Source organism: Synchytrium microbalum (assembly GCF_006535985.1).
Source record: "Synchytrium microbalum strain JEL517 chromosome Unknown SmJEL517_scf0086, whole genome shotgun sequence".
Classification (NCBI taxonomy): domain Eukaryota; kingdom Fungi; phylum Chytridiomycota; class Chytridiomycetes; order Synchytriales; family Synchytriaceae; genus Synchytrium; species Synchytrium microbalum.
This window is the reverse complement of record NW_022158435.1, coordinates 6,406-24,268: the sequence shown is the minus strand read 5'-3', so window position 1 is coordinate 24,268 and position 17,863 is coordinate 6,406. Positions and strand designations below refer to the sequence as shown.

The window sequence follows — 17,863 nt, the reverse complement described above, 5'->3', positions numbered from 1 at the left end:
TCCGAAATTGATATCCCGAAAAATCTGTAAGCTCTGTCGAGTCTCTTGGAGTCTCTGTCGAGGCACTTAGTAGCCTCTGCAAACATCTCTTTGAGCATCTGTTCACTCTGTTGCGTGCGCTAAGTAAGGTGGTCAGTCCTGTTGAGTGTAGATTCTTGCAAATTGCAGACTCGACATTTATAGTGCATGTCGGTAAATCAATTTGGGAGTTTGATTTTGTGAAAGGATATGTGTTTGGGAGAAGAGAGAGTCCTTCGAATGATTAAGTGTTGCTAGGAAAATATTTCTTACGAATTTGGCAGTGATTCCACGCCTTGGAACTGTCAAGAACGTGGTTTCTTTGTCTAGGATCTATTGAGATCTGATCGTTGTGTCTGGGTTTATGATTTCTGAAGACTTTGGGAAACAGGGTGGAATTACACGAAGGATTTTAGTGAAATCACGCTTCTTGTATGTAAAATCATTGTCATATTAAGTATCATTTGCCTTCTGTCTCGTGGTTGGTAAGGTAACCAGCTCATTTGGTATTTCGAAACTAGAGCTTATTGTATTATGGAGTCTCGAACATCTTCTGGTGCTCTAGCATCTGCTAATTCATTGAGGAACGATGGCCGATCATCATTTTCGCCTATAGAGCTGGTGGCATCGCCATCATCGTCGACATCAAATGGTTTCAACTTCACGTCAAACACTTCCTGAACGAGATATGGGTTACCATCTGCGGGATACTGTGTTGAGCTGACGGTTCTGGTATCGCTCTCGCACTGAAGTTGTTGTCTATACTCCAGCAGAGAAGGACACTGACTGTTGCAGATCATGGACGACATGTTTCAGAAAGGGCAAGTTTGCTCAGGTGTCAGGTAGTGGAAATGTCGTTGAGTGATTAGATACGGTATGTTTACTTGTTTGGTTACCCAGGACTGCTTTCATATGATGCTTCATCGCATCTTGTCAGATTTCCCTAAACTGGAGGTGAGCGACAAAACAAGAGTGGAAATGCTAGTGAAAGCATTGCAATAATCGCAATCCTCATCTCGCTGCTCGCTATGTAGGAGGTACCATCATTTAGTTAGTGTACGTGCTATACGATCGTGATCACAACAATGTTACGCTTGGTGTCAAATAATCTGCTACACACTTGAGTGGTGATGTAGCTGAAGCTTATGAGAGGATCTTGAAAAATGTGAATTCGTCGTCTCGGTGTAAGCCGTTGAAGAGGGCTGGCTGTCTTTCGAAAGTATCCTGTATGTGCACCGGGACAGGTTTTTTTTGGTATTGTTGCCATATGCCACCCGCTAGAGGCACGGAATACTTTTGAAGTGCATGCCGTTACGGTGCTTGTACATTTGAGGACTTGTATTCTGTGTTTTATGCATTTGTGTGAGCAGCAGGGATACATTATTGTTGAACGGGTATGCTTATAAAATCGATGGCCAAGTGTTTCAAGTGCCAACATATACTTAATTCGGGGGCGGTTATCTTAACACCACCCACAAAACTAAGTTTCACTAGTGTTGATGCGTTCGCGGTGATAAAGGCGGTGATAATATCACCGCCAGGACATCTGTTATTAGACCGGCACCAAACACGGTGAATCCGCGTGGTATGCCGTCTAGTTGCATTTGGGTCTTGCAACCAAACACTTTATTGTCTAGGGTTCCAACTATATTTAGATTTGAGAGGGTTTGATGAGAGTGGCGATTGGAAAAGGTGTGTGTTGAATCATGGCACATTAAATTAGTTGTTGGAGTCCGCAAAGACACGATTATTAATGAGTATATACTTATGTATTATGTATTCACAATGTAAAACATCCCTGTCCGTTTTGCTGCTCTATATAGATTATGAGGAATATGACAATGTCACTGTCATGACTTCGCCTTCTTATACGACATCGACGATGCCGCGTTACCATTGGGCGATTCAGCCACAGCCTTACGTTTCCCTTCTCTCTTCCCAGCATCACCATTCCCGACACCATCAGCCATAACCACATCCTCATTCATCTCACCGCTATTCCCTTCAGTAACCAAAAGATTCCTCACAGCAGTGATATCACCAGGCTGCCATCCATCTTCAAACAATCTGTTATACATGAGCGACATTCCTCCCGTTTCTTCATCGTCCTCGGAGAAGGGTACTCGAACACTTGCTGAGAAGAGTGATAATGATATAGGCCCATCGTTGACGACCTCAGGATGAGTCGCTGCCGATGCTGCCGCTGCTGTGGCACTACTAGATAGATTGAAATCGAGTTCCTGCGGTCCTGCTACGATTGCAGACGATTCAACCCACTCCCAAGGTTTAAAATGCGATGATGATACTACTAGACTAGCTGTAGCTGGGAGCAGTGCCAATGACGATAACGATGACGAGGAGGATGACATTAATGTGTTTGATGATGGTGGGTATACTACAGTCAACAGTCGTTTGACGTGTGGATTTTGGATTTGGAAGGGCAACATTCGTTGTATTCGTTCCAGGTATTTCTCAGGTATGCATAATTGAGGTTGTAGATCCTGGATGAAACAGGGTGGAGTGGAAAAAAGGTCAAACACGAACGGTTCCAAAATGATTCAATCAGACCTGAACTCACTCTCAAGACTGCCAATAAGCTATTCTTCAGCTCTTTAGGAACTTCGTCACTAATCCAAGAGACTATATCCAGAATCAGCTCAAAGAGCTTCTCCTCGGTGCCCATTCCATGCGATATTCGTGCCGTCATGAGACAAACCAGAGTTTGCACCAATGATACGAGATTACTATCCTGTGCATTCTCCAGCAGGACAGGTATCAGAGGCAAGATCAGGCGGAGTCGTAAATATAACCTACGTATAAAACATTTGATGTTGAGTCGTTTGCCACGGGAGAAAATGCTCGAAACGTAGGGAGGTCACATTTGCTCACATGGCACGTATTTCACCGATGAACGCATGCTGTTCCGACCCCTTCTCTATAGCAAGCCTTCCTTGTCGAACATTCTCCAAGGCTGATTGCTATTTAATACAAGCAGTTAGCTAAGAATAATCCCACCAAATTCCTAAAACTATAACAAACTCCAAATCCATACCAACGAATAGTTGCACTGTTGCCAAAAGCGACTGGCCTCTTGAAACGACAAGGAACATATTTCCATCAGATCAAATACCTAGAGATCAGAACAAAGACAGTTAGACCTCATTCAGCTATCACCTTCGTGTTTTGTTGCTTCATATACAAAGACCTCACCGGTATCTTTGACTCAAACCATTGAAGTTGAGTAAGCAGTGCTTTAGCCATAGCAATCAACTCAGGCCCATATCTCCCATCTCCATTCACGCGACACCTGTCAGCAGTCTGAATAGCAAGCACAGCAACATCCATAAACACTTTGAGACATCGTTCATCACCAGCCAAAGCCGTACTCCATTTAGACACCATTACAGCTCGTGGAGAAGCTGGATCATGTCGATATCCAGGTGGCAAAGGCAAGATTCCTTCAAGCAGCCAACTGATTTGTTGCAGGAATCGAGACAAGACTTCCCATCTCAGTCCTTCAACGAGACGAGAAAAGAATCGGATGTGTGTCGATGGCTCCAGTAGTCGTTCAAACAGCAGATCGACAAAACAGTCGAAATACATGAGAGACGAGGTCCCAGCCTGTGACTCACCAAATGCTACTATTCGATCAAGGATGAATTGTAATTCAATCCACGGTCTGTCGAATGTCCAATCATTCATTTTACGCAATACATGAGCAAATGAGTCTCTACACGATTCTATGGTCAAGCGTTGATGTGGTTGATGATGATGGTGCGGTTGCTGTGATGGCGCAGCTGCATTACTAGATACAAAATCAGTGTCTGAATCTTCAGAGACGAGATGCTGGAAGATGGCACAATTCGCAAAGTGACGGATTGATGCCTCTGGACCTTTGGAGAGCAGACTGCTATCTACTTCAGTAGATACAGCCACCATAACCTTATACGCCCATACTGGTTTATCTAAACATACTCGCTTCAACCAGGACGACTTGTTATATATCGAGTTTTTAAACTCATCAAGACAAGCGACCACCAGTTTGGTTTTGGCATCGTCTGCCAGGATCGAGGGCGATGTAGATAGTCTCGATATAAGTAAATATGTACGGAATGGAGCTACTGGCGGCTCCCCTGACATCAAGTCAGATTGCCTTATAGTAGACATGGATTGTAATTCCTGTGTGGTGAGGAATAAACCAGGAGCAAGGTCCTCGGTATCGGAAACACCAAGGACGATGTGTGCCAATCTGATGACATTTATATACAATGGGGTAAACAATGGATTCTAAACATGAGCAGGAGTGAGAATGGATTGACGAAAAAAGTAGTACCTGACACCAACCATACCAATCCTTCATCAGTAGCACGCTTCACAACAACATCCACGAAATCACGCAACACTCTTGCAGCAGTCACGATCCTAGAAATCATTAATAGAGCCAAGAATGACAACATCCATGATGATTTCTCATCTGTATGGTTTGTCAGAAGTTCAGACAACTGACGAGGCTGTTGTACACCACCGTTTGACAATGTCAATACGATTTCCTGCAAACACTCGATAATCACATCATCGAGAAACAGACATCGATCATTGAGTACTCGTAAAACCTCTACATTGATTTCCATGATTCGTCGAAATTCATAGATACTGCAAAAAGAAAAACGTCATCAAGTAATGCCAAAATACGTCGCTTTGAATCCAACCACAAGCACATACCTTTTCGATGACGAAACTAGCCTTCTGAGATTCTCAATAACGTAGAGAAACACCCGCTTGACCGCTTCTTTACTGGACTGGTAGCTCCAAGTCAAATTGGATATAGCAGTAGCGATCGTCAAGTAATCGTCCTGGAGCTTGCGAATGTCGTCAAATACTGCTGGAGTTTCCTTCTTTCCGGATACCTACACGAAAAGGAGAAATAAGTGATCAAACTTGAATCTACTCGAAACAACAAAAGTTTAGAACATGGTCTAACTCACTGGTGGTGGTTCATCATGCTGAAGAGTCAACTCTTGCTTTTGGGCAGCGTTTGCTCCTGATTCTGGGATTTTCATCAATTCAATTAAATAGCTGAGAATTAAATTACGGTCGTGTTTCTGAGATTTACGGAGTTCCGAGTGCTATGGAAAGAGAATCAAACCCCCATCAGAGACCGTCCTTTTTTGTGCTGCGACTTTGCTTGAACATACCTTATTATATACAGCTGTAAAGATATTTCCAAGTTCTTCCATAGCATGGAAGACCATTTGATGACGGCGAAAGGTATCTACAATATACGGATAGATGTTGCGATCTGTGGTCTTGTGTAACATCCATATACATAGCTGAGGATTTGATATGAGTTTCTGATGATCTTTTTTTGGGAGGCAAATGACGAGATCTTACCCCAAGAACCAGTCGGTATTCCTTCGCAGCTTCCAATATTTCAATAATCACAGCGAATTGCCGACCATTTAACTTCGAGTTCCCCGGATTCAGCATGGTTTTGAAATTGTCCATTCCAATTCTGATGGAGAATATCTGAGTCAAGTACAATCTCATTCGCGTTGTAGTTAAACAGAATGACCCTAACAATACTTACAATTTATCCGTGACAACAAAATCAAATACATGATTCACCAGCCATTCGGCGACTCGTACTCGTATGAATTTGGGCAAATTTTGCAAAAGCAAAACATCGGTATGACCGAGTCTGCTCAATGCATAATCTGCTTCACTGTCCTTTGCCGGCATAGATTGGGAAACCACACCACTGTTACTCTGTGATCGAAACATCATAGGGAAGAAGCTGGATATTCTTTCTAATGTCTTCATATACCTGGATTCTTCGTCATCCTTGTGTAGCTTATATGTGACACCAAAGAGTGATACTCGACGATGATTGAGCTGCGTAGGTTTGGCTTTATATATAGGCAAATCCTTAATGTGCGAGAATCGTTTGTGAATGTTGGACGCCTCCAAATCACCTCTTGAAATCAATCTCTGGATGTATGTGTCTAACGAGAAGAGGTCTTTTCTGATAATTTCACCATATAATTCTGACAACTGCCTTCTCTCTGAATCACAAAAAGCGCGTCAGAGAACACTTAAAAAAAAAGGATTCGAGTAACGCAAAATTACCTTCAACATGGCTACTCTCAAATGTATCCAAAAACACTTGCAATTGAGTCTGTAAATCTCGCCTTCTCCCTAATCGTCCATCCTGTGCGTATCTCGTGAGGATGGCCCCAACAACATATGGCCGATGATTACCGGATCGACTGAATGTAATTGCCCATTGAAACAACTGATGTATTGGATCGTCCGAGCCAGTAGCATCAAACCAGGACTTGTATATATCGTTCAGGCTCGACGAGACGGACATTGAATCCAAGATTTCAATCGCATCTTGAGATGCTTTTATAACGGGGCATCTACCGTATAGCAGAAACTCATTTCTCCTTTGAATCTCAAGCTTTCGGGCAGACAAGAGCCTTTGGATCTGAGTAGCGGGAGACTAGATTTGAGACACAGAATGGGATGAATTCTGCTTCCCGTCCGTACTCAAGACGAAGACAATATGAACTTACGGTTATGGGAGCAATGTCCATCACGCCCAGTATCAGATCCTTGTATTGCGTCCAGGTGCGAGGTGCAACTGCCAAGTCAGGTGCTACCATGAAGATGTACTATTTTATCAACAAGGATGTGAGATTCAAAAAGTTCTCAAGGTTACGTAGGAGATTATACCTGAAGTAGTTGGGAGAGCTGATATTGTTGTTGCCTAATCAGCTCTGAAGCATCTAGATGCGCGGCATACTATTGAAAGGAGTAAATTACTAAGAGTCTCTCGTTTGTTGGCACTTCTGTCCGAAATTGTTACCCGCTGCAATTTAGAAATACATGACTCCATCAGATATCGTGTCAGAGCTCTTGACCGTACGATTTCTGTAATAAAGGACGTAACAATTTGAAGTACAAAGAAGGTCTAATTTGAGGAAGAAATCAGATCCAGCGAGACGGGACAAGCTGTATGCTTTGCACCAAATACCTGATCGAAATTGGCCAATTTAAATGAGTCCAGCGACCATCTCAGAAACCCGCGCTGATCAATGAGTCCTTCGGCATACTGATATCGTATAAGTCCTAATACATAATTCCACTTTATCATGAAGCGTTTCCGTTCATCACTTGAACTCCATCGCTTAGTATCCTTGGAAATCGTTGGGCCGATAATGGTTGGCTGCGGAGCATTGATGGATTCAAACAATCGCTTCATAAACACTGTTAGGGCGGTCGTCCATTCTGTTTCGAAAGCTGAATGCTGATTGGGATCTTCAGCTTGTTTTGGTTGGCGATGTTGCCGCTAGTCAAGCAAAAGATGTCAAAAGGCATGAAGGGCCCGATTCAAGCATGTTCATGACTAACAATTTCGGAGGCTCCTACGAATCTGACAAACCAGGTAGCTCTGGCTATCGGCACTTGATGCTGTACCAGATGGTCTAACAGCGCTCCACCTTTGATTCTATAATACGCAGAGTCGATCAGCACATAAACTGAAATCAGGTTTCCGTGAAAGACTTGCCCTAGAGGTACAGATTTGGCTAATTCAGACAATGGTTCGGTCTCAGACGCCAGTTTGACAATCCATTGTTTTGCATCGGTGGCGACTCGATCAGGTAGCTTATACCGTGATTCACTAGAGGAAACAGCATAACAAGAGTCAGACCATGCGATCCGCAGAGAGCATGAGTGTTCCTCCTCTTAGCTTACTTTGGAACTTTGCTCTCGCCAACTTGACCTTTGAGCACTTCGGTCACAAACCCACTCAGGGCGTTCAGCAATTTACCGTGGTTACTATCGTGATAATATAGTTCGAATGCCGAGAAGCGCTCATCCTGATGATAAAGAGTGAAAAGGTTGTTTATATCGGCCAAAAAGTTCGTGGCTTCCAACCTGTAAGATGGGATGAGGTCGATCCTGGAAACCGTGCTTGACATTTGATTCCGATAATTCATCTTCATCTTGAGCTCCGCGTTGCGGATAGACACCTGCGAAACCTGCAAAAATCCAAGGATGATGACATGTCAGTTCAACACACATTTTCCGCAACCAACAGTTCTGAGCTTGAATTCCGATATGTACCCAGATCTCTAGTTCTTGAAAGGACCTTATCTGGTGGATTCATTGAGAATGGTTTCCGTTTCAGCACATTTGGTTGAACTTGCTGAAAATGTGTCGTCGTTCCAGCCATTCCTACGGCCTGGAAGTTGTTCTATACGATGAATCGTTAGAAACTGACTAGATATCAAATATTTTTATGCCCCGTTTTGTGTTTTGAACTCTCACCTGCTGCATCCTCTCAAAACGAAACTGATTTGACCTTTGTCACGTTAACAGGGACCAAAGAGCTCAATGAGAGCAAGAGGAGATAATAACTAAAAAATCGGATTACGCGCTGATTTCTGTTCAATTTTGAAGAGGAGGTCTGAGTTCATTGAACGTCTGCAGTCTTCGCTATCATCTAACTCGCCGCACCTACTCCAATAGCCAAGGCTAGTTGACAAGCATTCACCACATCTACTCTATCAATGGTATCAAAATCATGGATTTATATGAAGTCATATTCAAGGAGAGTTCCATCGCGCTGCCTGACGAGCTTCTACTCGCTATAATCGAAAACATCAAACTCTACACAAGCTTGGCTTCTTCAAAACGATACTTCATGAACATGGCCCTAGTCTGCAAGCATTCAATAGGATGACCTGTCCTGGTCTATATAGTGGCCCATTCGACTTAACTCAGCCGCCACTCTCACTTCATTCAAAAGGTACTTGACCAGCAACTGGAATCGTCAACCAGGGTTATATAAGGAGGATGGTGTTCGTCAGATCAAGCACTTGAAACTCAATATCAGCGAACTAATATGGGGTTGACTTCTGGATCTTGGCTGCTCTCCGTTGAAGAGATTAGATATTGACGTCGTAGGCCATATCCCCATCAACGATTGGACGCTACCTTCGACTCTCTCAACACCCAGCTTATCCTTTGCTTCGGCGTCTCGTGATTTTCGTAAGGTTTGAGAACGAGAGAGGTGGGAACTCGTCGCGGAACAAGTGTACAATCTCAATGAGCCAAACATCAAATGGCGGTCGCAAGAAATATTAAGGACAATGCTTCCCATGCTAGACCGAATGCGATTATCAGCCTTCTTGGTAGAAGCTGAGCCAGGACAAAGACGGCTCTTCGAGGACATGCCCAGCTTTGCTATATCGAGTCTGTCGGGGATCCGTCCCATAGTTGACTAATTAAAAATAGATGGATATGTTTGGCACGAATCTCAAGACTCTTTACATAAACGGCCATCGTGGCAAGGCTCCAATTCTACTACGATGTTGGTTGCTCAAATGTGCAAATTGGAGAGGCTATACTACTGTACAGAGTACGAGCTATCCGGTGATCTGTTTCTAAAAAGCTGTAGAAACAAGACGTAATACTCCGAATGCTAAAATACTTCCAATTGATTGTCTTTCTGTCAAATTCGCCAACCCAATGGGTGAAGAAGTGCTCAAATCAATATTAGGGGGGGGGGGGGGGGGGGGGGGGGGGGGGGGGGGGGGGGGGGGGGGGGGGGGGGGGGGGGGGGGGGGGGGGGGGGGGGGTTGAGGGGTGGGGGGGTGGGGGGGGGGGGGGGGGGTCATCGGATATGAGTCTCTGAATACAGCTTAGCTGAACTGGCAACCAAGAAGTAGATCGTCGCATATATAAATAGATAGCTTAGAGAAACTAGCAGATAACAATTAGATTATTGCAAATATATAAACTTGTGAGGAGCTCCATTTGGGTTTTCGCGAATACATATAGGAACCAACATATTGGGAGATGGAATTTTGATTCTTTACTGCACAATTCTTTCAAAGTCCGTGAGAAGTGATTGATCTGTGATGTTTGGCGGATGTTACGAAAAACTTGGATAGTCTCAGCCTGCCACGTAGGTTCCAAGTCAGGGACGCAAACCAAAAGTGCTCTCTCACAAAAAGAAAACAATTCAAAGGACAGAGACATAAAGATGGCAGCTGTTACTGAATTCGTAGATCTTGCTCCTTTCACGTTTGGTGAATTGCCATCCCAAAAGGTACTTATATGCCGAAGCGAGACACTTGCAGCTCGTTTCGAGCCAACTGTTTCTGGATTTGTCCTGTATGAATAAATCTGCAATGGAAACGTTTCTACCACTCTGTTTGTCTAACTCTGCTCGTCTCGTTTATAGGACAAAGTCATCATCGTTTCTGGTGCAAACTCGGGTATGCCCTGAAACTGGCAAGGAGATCGATGACAATTAGACCTTAACCGACTATGTTCGCTGATTACTTTAGGTATCGGATTACATACTGCCCGTCACTTGGCGAAGGCTGGAGCCTACTTGATTCTCGCATGTCGGAACGTAGAACAAGGGACTGAAATTGCTGAAAAGATTCAACAGGAATCTGGAAATCCAAATGTCTTTTGCTACAAGTTGGATTTGGCTACTTTTGACTCCGTTCGAGAATTCGTAAAGGTGTGAAAACAAATATGTTTGTGGATGTTTGTTGGTCGACACAACGCGAGGGACGCTGAACTGCCAACGCTGAGCTTCCTTTGATCTCTTCGGTTTATTCGATGTCTCGTTGGTACTCATACGCAAACCTCTTCTGCCTAACTGGATTTTCTGTCGTTGTAGAAAATCGATTCTGAGAAACTAGCCGTCGACGTCATGGTTAGTTTGAACATGCTTGCTCAGTTACCAGCTGGAACTCATTGGAACTTGCTCCTTAGATACACAATGCAGGAGTTGCTGGCTTGCCAACAAGATCAATGTCAGGTATCCTTCAACATCCGGCTTTCTTCAACATCTTAGGAGTGCTTTTCAAGTTGCCAAATTTATATTCGTTTCTTCATCTAGTACACAACCATGAAATGACATTCCAAATCAACCATCTCTCCCCATTTCTCTTGACGCATCTTTTGATTCCTTCAATGAAAGAAGCCGTCAAGAAACACGGAGAAGCACGTATAGTCTACGTAACTGGCTCGCTTCAAAATGCCAGAATCGACTTTGATAATCTTGAATCTGAAAGGGAGTATGCTCTTATGGGCAAGTATCCTGATACAAAGCTGATGAATATCAATACGACTGTTGAATTGGGTGCAAAATTGAAGGCTAATAAGAGCTGTGAGGGTATCATATGTCATGTTTTGAGTCCAGGTAAACGATTCGGTTGGACTGTGTTTTGTAACGAAAACGCTGACCAACCAGCGGCTGACGTAGGCTTCTTCCGTACTGGACTTGGAAGAATAGCTCCACCACCACTCAAAGCTGGTCTGGAAAAGATGCGAGATGAATCCGGACAGTATGTTGGGTGTTCCCTGTCGCTGAATATCGTCAGGCTCCACTTCCTAACACTATGACCTTTTGCTCACCAGGGACATTCGCATATCCGGACACTGTGAAACATACGTTGGAGGTCATCCAGACTGTGGAAAGACCAAACCATGGCCAAGATGGTTTTGGTGGGATCAAACTGAAAAGACTCCTCTGCCAGAGCAAGCAGTGGACGTCGACATTCGAGCCAAGCTGTGGGGTGTGAGTGAGGAGATGGTAGGGTTGGAAACCAGCTTGAAATTGTGAAAGTGGAATGGGTATGTTGATTCGAAAGTTGTATAAATTACGCCCGGAAAACACCACCCTGGTTGCATTGCATCATGTGAAGGGAGTCAATTTCGGATAAGGAAATACCGTTTATCTTCCATATAAGTCTGAAAATTAGTCGCAAGAATGTGCTACAGTCCACGTTGTACAGGAAAAGAGCAGCGTGACTCGATTTGTGATATTGCTTACTCGACGAGAGATATCAAGGCAGGTCAATTGGATGGTCACTTCGGAGATGTATTCTTGAACAGTAACATTGAAGATGAAGAACATCTGCTGGAGAAATAGCTCGGAGTTGTCTGAGTATCGATGGATTGCGGCAACCTTGAAAATCGAAGACTCCACTACAGCAGATAAAGTAGATACGATAAGATAGTAATCACGATAGTGGGCATGAACCTTGTAATGGGTCATCTGGATGACGTTTCTGCCAAGTTTTGCGTTTTCTGATGCGACGGAAGCGTGAAACGTCGAGTACTTTGTCGTGCGAGTGATTTCCGATGGGAGAGATGGATTTGAAGTGATGCGGGGTCCACAGCGGAGTGACGTTCAAGGGTATCAGGGACTTGATTCACGTGTGCTATATTATTTGCTACCACCGTACAGCCATTGCCTCCTCCTTATGGAATTTCCAAAGTCTGGGTTTGGGGTATTGCGCGACAACTTGTCGGTCGTCTTCGTTTGGGGGATCCTATTTGGGGTCTATGAATGTAGAGGTTCTGCTTTTTGGTGTAGATTATTGCTATAGATCGCTTTAAAATACATTTTTTGCATCACGAATAAAAAAATCTAAAAATCCAGGATTCGAACCGACGCGGTTTACATAACAGAGTTAAAAAGTAGTAGTAGTAGTAGTAGTAGTAGTAGTAGTAGTAGTAGTAGTAGTAGTAGTAGTAGTAGTAGTAGTAGTAGTGGTAGTAGTAGTAGTAGTAGTAGTAGTAGTAGTAGTAGTAGTAGTAGTAGTAGTCGAAGTAGTAGTAAGTACAGAGAGTACTTACACCCAACATCATATATGGCCTCGGGATTTACTTGGATGTTCACTTCAAAGTCGCGAAACCCCTATAATCCCACTATATGACTCTCGTGCACCCGCAATTATCCGGCACCTTGGCCTTAACAGCTCTCTCAATCGTAGCTTACGGACTCGACTCCCCACTCTCCAACTACCACCGCCCGTCGACTATAAAATTGTTTTCCCCGTGAACTATGTTGTTATAGGAAGTAAGCCCATGCTTGAATACATAGTTAAGGAAGCCCATGCTTGAATACACAGTTAAGGAGGGACGTCTCTGGCTGGACGGTCGTACTGAAGACGGTAGTGAAGTCATCGCGCCTCAATGGAGTGAGAGTTTCAGAAGGCATGTTGCCAGTGTCCACGGGGACATTGGTACATGGGATGCATCTCGTTGGTCGTCAGTTTGGAAACGCGTTGGTGATGGCTCACGTTCTCCAAAACAACAAGAACTTGCATGGCGTGTAGTCAACAATCGCCTTACCCTGCGGGACGTTACTTCTCACTACATTGATGGTGTGGATGACATGTGTCTTCGGTGCAATCGTGCAGCTCGTGAAAAATTAGACCACATGCTAGTAGGCTGTCCCCGTCTGCAGGGGTTTTGGCGCTACTGGGGCCGTTTAGCTCATTTAATTTGTCCTTCAAACATTCCATAGGAGTGCAGCAAAATACCATGTAAACATTAAGGTTCTATTTTCTTCTCGGTCGCGAAATACATGGCAGCTACATTCAACCCCGACTTGATTATTCCTTCTTGATCGTAGCCACTTCAACAGTGATTCCATTCAGGTAGGCAGGGCGAGTAGATCGTTCAAACAAGACGTAAGCAATGGTCGCAAATAGAGCAATAACAACTACCAACATGCAGAAGGCGGCGATAGTTGACACAGAGTATAGCGAAAGTGAGTTGAGGATGACATCTCCAGATGCATTGCAAACGATGTCGGTTGGTAGACACGTCCAAGTGAGGCTGGCTAGTTCGTTTTGTGCCCTGAGTAAGGAAAAACCCGTGAGTTCAGAGGGAAAAAAAAGTATTGTGGGTGTGTTATGGCAATAACATACCAAATATGGTATCCCAAAAACAACGGATTCAACCAAGCAATGAACACTAGGGGCTGAGGAATGGCAGACGGAACCACAATATATCCTGAAAAGGCAGCAAACACACCCAGTAATAACAAACTGTATGTCAAACTAGCACTGACAGATCTCGTCATAGATCCAAACAAGCACCCATAGGTATGTCCACTAAGGTACATGAGAGTGCCAGCACTGAAGAAGATGGCAAACTTGACAATGTCGAGTTGGAGTCCGACGATAAAGTATATGGCTGTCATAAGTGGGAAGGCTAGCCACAGGTATTGCATGAATGTGGCAAAATACTAGATGGCCAAAAAAGTTTCAGTTTCGTTCATCTTATAAGTCAACTTTGCCCACTTTCCACGAGCCACTCACCAAGGCCCAGAAAGCCATACTTCCATCATACATCCCACCAGCACGTTCACGCATATACAGACTCAATCGTAAAGGAAGTTTCAAGACAATACCGAATATCGAAGTAAAGAATCGATTCAATGCAAACATGAAAAAGAAGCTGAGACGGGAGTTGGCTCCGTCTTCTGAAACTGATAATAGTGACCATAAGACTCCATAAAGACTGCGTAAAAGAGAAGAAAACGAGTTAACGAAAGCGAGAAAATGCTCGGCGGTATTATATTCATTTCCGTACACGAGGAAGATGGAACTCGACACAACACCCATCGTTATCAGCGCCCTATCACGACGATACATCTTCCATTGTCGGAACATGAGAGACAAGACTCGTCGTATCCAAAATATTGTACCGGGTTTGTCATATTCTGCAGAGTCTTTTGAGCGATATTCGACGGCATGCTTGTATGGTGGGAATGCCATTGGCTCGTAATTTGCCTTCCATGTTTCAACCAGTGCTCCGATTCGTTTTGATGAGGTATCTAGTGTTTTGGGTGAAGAGGTGTCGAAGGTGGCAATGTCCTATTAGGATACAAGTAATGGATTACTTTTGATACTTAAAGCCCGGTATGAGATCATTCACTTACCAAGAAATGATCAGCTGGATTCGTCAATGCTGGAATTGGATGTCCCATTTTGATAAAGTGCTGAATGCTCTCTGCAAAAGAAACCATCGGTATTCAGAGATTATTTGCAACTTGCAATACAGTAAAGCGCGCATACCCGGAACACTTCCAAAAAATAGGATTTCACCACGAGCCAAAATTAACACTTTATCAAACAAGTCCAAAATCTCTCGACGTGGTTGATGGATTGACATCAAGATGGTTCGGTTGCCATCCTTGGCTGCCTGCCTCAACAAATCGACTACTATTTGAGCGTTGTATGCATCTAGACCAGACTAATGAAAGCAACATACAAGACCATCAGTCGGATATTCGAGAATGAGTGATCCATTTTGTTGCTGAAACTCACCGTTGGCTCATCAAGCATCATAACATCAGGTTCAGAAAGCAACTCCATAGCAATATTAAGACGCTTCCTTTCACCACCGGATATTCCACGAACCATCGTATCTCCAACACGAGAATCCAAAATATGGGATAATCGCATTTGCATGGCGACCTTGTCAACACGGTCCAGCCGTTCTTGCTTTGTTACATATTCTGGGAGCTTCATCTCCGCTCCATATGTCTAAAGATAGGATTGTAAGTTTTTCTCCATTCGGCAAAAAAACCATTTCATGTGTACCAGTGTCTCGCGAACAGTCAAGGTCTCCCAAAACAGGTCCTCTTGCTGGACATAACCAATCGATTTCCTCCATATAGCATCTGATGCGAAATTGTTAAATCGGATATCGCCTGTTGCTTGTCCACCTCGAGCTCGACCACTTAGAACGTCCATTAATGTCGATTCTGCAACAACAACAAAAGGGTTGAAATCTACTATAGAATGAAGTAAACCATTGATACACTCACTTCCAGCTCCAGATCCACCCATGATAGCCAGCATTTCACCAGGCATGACGGCACCGTTCAAATCCTTCAAAATGTGCTTGAAGTCTTTGCCCTTGACGGGAATGGCATAGTTCAAATTACGCCATGATAGTTCAACACCACGCTTCTTGTCAGAATCAGCTGTCCTCCTGCTTGACTAGATGGCAAAAGATACACTGTTCAATAGCAAGTTCATGCAAAAACAGGGTAAAGGTCTTCCTGAAGCATCTCACCTTTCGTCGCAAGAGCGAGAGCACGGTATTCTTCCTTGTCAATGTAGTGTCATTAACAGCTGAACCATCAGCAGCGTCTCCATTCTCATGTTGAGCAGTAACATAAGCAACCATACGATCCCACGTATTCGACATGGTAGTAATAGGAGACTCTAATTTCGGAATTGCATTCATTCGTTCATTAGCAGTAGGAGACTCGTCTGGAGTATGCACCGGAGAAGGCGACTTGATATCCATCGTAAGAGAATTGTCCAATTTGTTCAAAGTTGTGACATACGGTTGTCCATATGCAGCCACTGCATCGTAAATAGCTTTCGAATCCTCATATTCTGGATCAATAGGACTACGATGTCGTAATTGCTGGTCGGGCTTTATGGCTATTGGTTGCAAATCAGGTAGTTTTTGTTTTTTGGCTGCCGGTGAAATGGATGCATTCCTCGTTAAGGACGGGATTAGACCGAGCGTATAAGTACGTGGAGTATCCATGCAGCTTGATGAATCCTGTGTCTCCGTTCAGCAAAAGCAAATCAAAGTTTCGTTTGTCAATGTCGGATGTGGGTTGTGATTCGGGAGTGTTTTAAAGATTGTCTTCAGTCAAGCAGCTCCATGACGTGTGGTAGCAATGTGAGCATTTGTTGTTAATGTGCATCCGTCCTGCATCCAGGGACGCCAGTCTTTAACCTCATCGTTTGAATGTGCGTCTCTGGTGCCAACACTGAAGCATTGATTCAGGAGGCAATGGCAGGAAAGTATCAAATAATATAACACACAAGAATAAAGTCAATTACACCCTTCACTCTCTCCATCATCCTCACAATCACGTAGAATCATCTCTCGCGTCGAAAATCATAAATTGACAAAGGTCCCCGCGACCGTTTCTTCACGTTAGAAAACACGAAACTTGGAAGAAATGTCATCAAGAACTACTTTCACAAGTGATGTTAACTATCCTGACCGTTGCCTATAGTATTTACTGCTTCTGCTTTGTTTATTCGTTGCTTAATGTTAATGTGGCCGCAATCAACTGATACTCCCCCAACTCCCAACTATTTCTTCATCAAATGCTCTCAGTCGCCTTTATTAATATTCAAGAAGACTACCTCCCAGTGACCATCCAATTGGCGTATGAGCTGTCTTAATAACTCTCTTCAGCAGGAGAATGTCAGCACTTTATCGAATGCTGTTTCTTTGGCCTCTCATGATCCGTGCCTCGTGCATACCAGTCGTTGAGTGTCTCGTTCAGCACTGCACTAAAAACGGATCCAAGTCTGGTGCCAGTTGCTTGAACCCAAACATCTCCACATCTCAGTGAGAGCCCACAACTTATCCGTTTTTCACTTCGACCACACACAAATACCCGTTCTAATACAAATTTAACAAACCTCACAATTCAACAATTGTCGCATCGAACCAGACGACAACAAATGTTGTATTCCACAGAAGTGATGTTTCTGATATACAAGACGTCAAATATATGCCAAGATATATCTTTTACAATGGTCTCTTTCAATTTGCGAATACGACTCCTATGTTCCATCTATCATAAAGGACTACTTCAATTGTCGAATATGACTTGACGACTATCTTCAAGCTATCGTAAGTGATGACACGATCCATCAATAGCTTTAACTCCTCTTCACCCATATGATGACTGAATTTCACTACAATACTTGGAATGTGGAGGACTTTGAAAAGTCTGGTACGTCAATAGCCCCACAGCCTTCTCAAACATATCGCCATCTAACCCCTCGGAGTTCCAGTACTGCAATTCTTTCAATTTTACCATCCTAGCAATAATGTCATGGAGGAATTCGCTGAATGCTGGAGCATTGCGACCTTGGCCCCCGATCCCAAGCACAGCTAAATTTCTAGTGTACTCGGGAATACGATACGGTTTGTACGGTGGCAATTCCATGTTGTCGTTTTCGTAATTTAT

At 43.7% G+C, this 17,863-nt stretch overlaps 2 protein-coding genes across 2 annotated transcripts; both read right to left on the bottom strand.

Annotated features, from left to right (window-relative positions):
* Positions 1-542: 542 nt before the first annotated feature.
* SmJEL517_g06180 (uncharacterized protein) lies at positions 543-8,361 on the bottom strand (the record flags this gene model as incomplete). Its single annotated transcript, XM_031172106.1, has 22 exons — positions 543-718; positions 1,913-2,519; positions 2,597-2,828; positions 2,908-2,996; positions 3,071-3,148; positions 3,229-4,305; positions 4,368-4,671; positions 4,741-4,925; positions 5,004-5,144; positions 5,214-5,348; positions 5,410-5,530; positions 5,606-6,080; positions 6,145-6,520; positions 6,594-6,692; positions 6,754-6,822; positions 6,887-6,991; positions 7,055-7,369; positions 7,432-7,702; positions 7,777-7,901; positions 7,960-8,063; positions 8,149-8,278; positions 8,353-8,361. The coding sequence occupies 22 exons, from the start codon at positions 8,359-8,361 to the stop codon at positions 543-545; spliced, it is 5,223 nt and encodes a 1,740-aa protein (XP_031021918.1).
* A 5,090-nt stretch (positions 8,362-13,451) lies between these two features.
* On the bottom strand, positions 13,452-16,413 carry SmJEL517_g06179 (uncharacterized protein; the record flags this gene model as incomplete). Its single annotated transcript, XM_031172105.1, has 10 exons — positions 13,452-13,698; positions 13,770-14,089; positions 14,163-14,364; positions 14,437-14,720; positions 14,786-14,856; positions 14,922-15,099; positions 15,174-15,392; positions 15,450-15,613; positions 15,677-15,851; positions 15,928-16,413. 10 exons carry the CDS (start codon positions 16,411-16,413, stop codon positions 13,452-13,454), a joined length of 2,346 nt encoding a protein of 781 aa, XP_031021917.1.
* Between the last annotated feature and the right edge of the window lie 1,450 nt (positions 16,414-17,863).